This window comes from Perca flavescens, chromosome 21, assembly GCF_004354835.1.
Source record: "Perca flavescens isolate YP-PL-M2 chromosome 21, PFLA_1.0, whole genome shotgun sequence".
NCBI classification, from domain to species: Eukaryota; Metazoa; Chordata; class Actinopteri; order Perciformes; family Percidae; genus Perca; species Perca flavescens.
Genome location: NC_041351.1, coordinates 12,003,587 through 12,009,586, shown reverse-complemented (window position 1 = coordinate 12,009,586; position 6,000 = coordinate 12,003,587). Strand labels below are relative to the sequence as shown.

At 41.1% G+C, this 6,000-nt stretch overlaps 1 protein-coding gene across 4 annotated transcripts in view; it reads right to left on the bottom strand.

The window, feature by feature from the left end:
* Positions 1 to 1,507: 1,507 nt before the first annotated feature.
* Positions 1,508 to 6,000, bottom strand: part of LOC114548302 (zinc finger MIZ domain-containing protein 1) — a 105,661-nt gene continuing 101,168 nt past the window's right edge. For all 4 annotated transcript variants that reach the window (XM_028568160.1, XM_028568159.1, XM_028568162.1 and 1 more), the window contains 9 exons: positions 4,779 to 4,989; positions 4,436 to 4,541; positions 4,176 to 4,336; positions 3,990 to 4,057; positions 3,807 to 3,875; positions 3,472 to 3,716; positions 3,154 to 3,317; positions 2,579 to 2,833; positions 1,508 to 2,488 (listed from right to left, as the gene is read on the bottom strand). In XM_028568160.1, coding sequence (XP_028423961.1) covers positions 2,381 to 2,488; positions 2,579 to 2,833; positions 3,154 to 3,317; positions 3,472 to 3,716; positions 3,807 to 3,875; positions 3,990 to 4,057; positions 4,176 to 4,336; positions 4,436 to 4,541; positions 4,779 to 4,989 — 1,387 coding nt within the window. In that variant the 3' untranslated portion in view covers positions 1,508 to 2,380. The remainder of the gene's footprint in view (positions 2,489 to 2,578; positions 2,834 to 3,153; positions 3,318 to 3,471; positions 3,717 to 3,806; positions 3,876 to 3,989; positions 4,058 to 4,175; positions 4,337 to 4,435; positions 4,542 to 4,778; positions 4,990 to 6,000) is intronic.

The following is a 6,000-nucleotide window of genomic DNA, read 5'->3' as shown; positions in this document are numbered from 1 at the left end:
TTGAAGGAAATTGGATTTCTAGCCTTACAGATTAATAAGAAAACCAGTACAAAATAATTTACCAAAAACATAAAGGGGATAAAAATGTATATGGTCTCGCGCTTTTAAAAAAGCCACATTTTCTATAACAAAAATATAAACAATATCATGGATTTCTTTAAAATATGGTTGTGATATATCTTTAAAATACCACTGTGTATTGACAATTAGCAACAATTATGATATTCACATAGCTCACTAATTACACTGAAAGCCAGCCGATACCATATCTTTTTTAAAACCATTACTGTTCAGTATCACTGATAAAATGTCAACGTAAATTCATGAATAGACAACGTTTTCAATCAAATACATCTGAGCGTGAAAGAAAATATTGCGTCCAACTGATTTTGACATCTGAAAACTGAAATGATGCTACACAATCACCTTGAGCTGATGCAGGAAAGGGGGAGCACATAAAAAATGGGACATCTGTCAACAAACAACAGGTGTGAGACAGAATGCACTGGGAGGAAAGTGACTAGAAAGCACGGCGACCTGCAGAAAATAGCTTATGAGACATTTGGACTGGCTTCCCCACAACGAGGAGGCGAGACAGCTGTCATATGCTGGTTACAAACAAAGTCAGTGGTTAGATGGGAGTCTGGGAGCATACGTTGTTAGGTCGGACGACTAATGATCAAAGGACATTATCAAGATGATACAAAAATATTCACAATGATATTTACAGTACAATAGCATTTCTTAAAAAATAATACATTTGCATACTGGACAACACTCTTCTCAAAAAGTGAAATTGAAAACAAATGTGGCAAAAGGTCTGCACCAATACTGCTTTAAAAACCACTTCTTGAACAGCAGTGATGGATAAACTGTATTTGTCCTCCCCTATATCTTTGAAATCAATATTTTCTCCCATCACACTAATAGAAACACACAGTCACACATTCACACATGCACACAATCGCAGTCTTACACAGGACCAAGCAAACACAAACCTCTCCATTCTTATCCCTCTAACTTTGGTGAGGGTGAGCAGTTTCCCAAAAGATGTATGGATAGTTTAATTACGCAGCAACAAAAACAAGAAAACAAACAAACATAATACAGTATATACAGCAAATACATGATAAATGTATTGCTGATATCAGCATTATCCCTTCAATGTTAGTGTTAAATATATCATACTAAATCTGACAGAAACAAACGTACAAACAAAAAAAGAGCTGTGGAAACAGCAACTGATGAAAAACCACACTATCTTTTTTTTACCACTTGGAACAGCACTAGACAAGGGCTTGGCACACATGCACTTTGTAGACTATTTTAACAGCACATCATTTAACAGGGAGAGAGATGCAACGTTGCAAAAATGCTGACACGAGCGACAGCGGGGGCTCATGCAGAGCAGACGACACGGAAGGAGTCGTAGCAGGAAGCAATAAACAAAGCAGGATCTTTACAGAAACCCCAATCTCTTATACTGTACCTTTCGTTTCTATTAAAATCACTTCCTTGCAAAGAAGAACGATAACTATACCATATGTAGAAGTACAGGTCTGCTATTCTTAGTATGCAATATAAACTTTTAGTGGGGCCACAATCTACTGCGTTGCAGCTTTCAACCCTCAAAGGACTGAAAAACAGGGATATCTCTTTTTGACAAAAATATGTACGTATCACAATTGTAGACAAAATGGAAGCCGATCATTCCCAAAAACACTTTTAAAATTTTTAAAAAAAAAAACCTTTTTGTCAAGGACAGACATACGCTGATCTAATTGATCTTTTATACTTCCGTTAAAACAGATTATTCTTTTTGCATTGCCAAAATCTCTTGTGCTTTTAAATGATGTGTGGTGGACATAACAGTGTGGCTAACCAGACCAGTCAGGGAATGGAGCTGTGACACCAGGAAGCTGTGGCCTCTCAGATTGGAATAACAATATGGACATAGCACACACTGGCCAGATAGCGCAGGTTTTTTTTCAGTTCTTTTTTCTGTTTTATACAGTGAAATCCTTTTTTCTTCTCAAAAGGAAACAAACCATGAATAAAAAATGCTACAAGACGTTCCTAATGTGCACACATACACCTGTGTGTGGCGTAAAAAAAAACAAAAACAACTGAGTATAGCTGCACAGTTCAAAAGTATCGCCACTGGGGTAGGAGGACGGAGAGACCCCCCAGCCCCCCCGCATCACGCCGTGTCTTGGGAGTTTTAACCTCTTTCAGTCAATCTGTGCTGGCCAATGAAAACTGTACAAGAGGAAGAAGAGAAAGGGAGTGCATCTTTGTGTTTATCAAGTACTGAGTGACTGCCCTGGTTTCTTAGGGAAACTGCAGGCAGTCAGAAAAGTTTTTGTGTGTCTGAATTGCCTCAGTTGTTTTCGAAGAGCGATAGAAGGTCGTCGTTGCTATTGCTCGGGAGGTCGGGTGGATCTAAGTACGACAACAGCTCATCTGGGTTAGCGAGCTCTGGAAGAAGCTGGAAGAAAGGAGGAATAATTTGGTTAGGCATTGAAGTGAACACAGACTATTTTAGACGTTGCTTTTTTGCCGTATGTCAGGAACTCACGTCTATAGATGGCTCAGGCATGTCCGACCCTGCTTGGCTGTCCAAACTGCTGGAGGGGTTGAAGGCCAGGTCGCCGTGGGGATGGTTGTTGGGGCCGGGCGGCTGCTGTTGCTGCTGAGGAGGCGGAGCTTGTCGTGACGGCTGAGGAGGCCCGCTGTGGTGTAGCTGCTGCCCTGATTGGCTCCCAGGGTGTGGGGATGCATGTAAGCTCTGCAGAGGACCATGCGACTGGTCATTGCCGGCAGAGTGAGGTATCTGTAGAGAGATGGGGAACATCTTTGCTATCAAATGTCTCCTTATACCCCAAAAATTCATTGTTAGGGTTTCCTATGTTCATTCTGCATGGTAGTTCAATTTATATAAATTCAAGTGTGTTTCTTTGGTGTATATCCTTTGCTCTCACCTGCCGAATGAAGCTAACTGAAGAAGTAAACACTCAAACCTGATTTCTATAGCACACTTACAAATAGTTTAACAGATGAACAAGAAAGCAAAACGTGTAGGGAAAAATGTGATGAAAAGACAAAGACAGGCAGAAATGCAGAGTCGATAAACTAAATGCTGGGAGAACTCACTGAGTCAGGCATGTTGTGTGAGAGTGGCTTGTCCTGGGCCATCAGACTGTTGGGCATGTCAGGTGGGTGAGACAGCTGGGGACCGTGCATGAAATCATTCATTGATGTACCACCAGGGGTGCCGTGAGGAAAGTCAAAGTTCCCGTGCCCCTGGTAACTGTTGCCTAGCACACAAAAACAAACAGTAAAGTAAGTACATTTCTTACAGTTATTTTACATTACGTTTGTAGTGTTACTACCATTAACATTTAGAAGATGTTTACTGAGGTACCATGACTTTGTATACTATATATATTTAAGGTATGTATTGTATCCTACCTTGGCTGCCATATTCGCTGTTGTTGCCCCCTTGCTGAGAAGATAATAATGGGTACGGTGACGGCCCGGGGCCGAGCTGAGCTATCATCTCCATCACATTGGGCATGATCATTTGGCTGGGGCTCATAGTCTTAAACCTTTTGGCCAGCGGTCCATCTGGATCCTCCTTGATGTGGATATCAGATTTAATAGCTACCGGCCGCCAGCTACATGTTGGGTCAATAGTCACTTCCTCAAACTCAGAGCTGGTGAATTACAAATGAAATGTTTAAGATACAAGGAAATGAAGAGAAATATATTATTTGCATTACAGTACAATTTTGTTCCCAACTTACTTTTGAATGGCGTTCAAGATTCCCCACATGTACTGGTCCACTTCGAGTCCCTCTAACAACGCGGTTTTACTGAGCAAAGAGGAGAGACAGGGCTTAAAATGCTGAGAGAGACACCTATGTGGATTACAGTCAAAACTATAGACGGGGTAAATACTGTTATGTATTTAAGCTTGATAAACTTACTTGCATACAGGACATCGCCATGTCCCCCGCTCACAGTTCAGTTGTAAATACGATTCCAAATCAAAACACTGCAAGAAGAAAAGAAAGTCACATTTGTTAACAAGTACAATATTTTAAAACCCTTCTTCCCTTAGGGCATAAGATTTCCTGACTCTCAGTGTGTTTATTTATCCCTTCAGGGCTCACCTGAACATGTTTGCAGTCATGGCCTCTTGCTGGAAGCTGTATTCGCCGAAAGGTGATTGGACATTTGAGGGAAACCTTAATGGCCGTCTGCTCAACGCCGTCCTCTCCGTTGAGCGCTGCGTTCCCCGATGACGCTGCTACGCTGCTGAAGTTCCTCTTAACTGGGAAGCAGGATGAGACAAATATAGTGCGTAAGGAAGGGCTCTGAGAACGATCAGGACATTAGGGTGCAAAATGTGACCACGTTCTTTTGCGTATACCTTTGGTGATGCAGTGCTCTGCAGGCAGAAGCCTCTTCTTCAGTAAGCCCTGGAGGACAGAGCGAACTGAGGGCCTGTGGACCAGCTGCAGCACAAACAAGTGCGACTGCAAGAGGAAACATCACTGTCACTATTACAAACATCATCTTAAGTTGTGTTAGTTTACAGTTTCAACATGTGTATCCAGAGAGAATCCAGTTTTTTTTTTTTTGTTCAAAGCTTTAGCATTTAATATCATTTGCAGGTAGATCTTTTTATGTCTGAATTGTATTATCTGGCAACTACTTTATGCATCTGGATTTGTATAAACCTGTTTTTATTAGTACTGGAGATTTGTACTCACACAGCAACAGGCAGTGACTGTGATCTGGATCGTGTTCCTTCCTGGCTGGCATACATGTTTCAAGTGCAGGGGTTTGTGGGAGGTCTTATTGTCGCCCCGCTCGATGGTGAGCGGTGTGGCATTTACGCTGACTTGGACCGAAGCTGGCCAATTGGTGTTCATCTGACGGTCTTCATGGTGGTAGCACTTAAACTGCAGCTCGAGGTCCGATCTGCGCAAATAGAAGAAGAAAAGAAAAAAAAAGAAAAGATATTCATTAATAAATGTTACTGTGGGAGAAGTCTGATGTTTCGTCCTTTCCAACCTCCTGATCAATTCTAAAACAAACAGACCACCAGTGATGGGAGGCTAAATATAAGATGATGTCATCTCACAATATGTCACCAGAAAGAATCCTAATGGCAAGACGCTTGATGAGGTTTGGATGGGAGAGTGACTTTTGCTTGAAGGGGAAGTAAAGAATTACAATAATCTAAATCAATGCATTTATGACCTCCAAGTTAAATGATAATGCTTGATTTAAAGAAAGAATAATGCTCAGACATAATAACTACATAATCCTTTTCAATCTGCTTGTCAAAGGTTAAGAGTAATTGGAGAATACCCATTGTTTCTATACTATAGGACTTATGCCAAACTAACTATTGGTGGGCACAATATGTGTTTTTCTCCTTGCACTTCCTTGTCAATGCTAACCCCACTGCTCACTGCAGTGCACATTGTTGGTGCAGCAACATGAAGATGATCCCTCACTGGCTTCCCAACCATCTATGACAGTGGTATTTGATGAGGCTTAAATGTATAAAGATTATGTGTACAAGGCTGGTCATGTCAAAGGAAAATAGTACGGACCCTAGAGGTGACTGTGGGATGCCATGGGATACAGTACTTCTAGGTCTTTTTGACCAAATAGTTCCAAAACATACACTGTGAGCCCCAACAGCCAGGAACTAAATCAGGGATTAAAATTCTTTTTGCACATTCATATTTGTATTTCCACCTAATCTCAAGAGCCGTAACCACTTTAAACACAGTTTAAGTTCTCTTGCTCTATATCTCTCTTCCATTAAGCCCCTCTTCTCTCTTAATCTTTTGAAAAGCCCTATTACTAAGCCTGAGCCAGAGAATGTTTTGTTGGAGAGGTAAGAGACGGATTTCTTTACTATATATATGAAATGCTAACTGTTTCCAGAGACCTAAAAGACTTAAAACTGCAACTGTT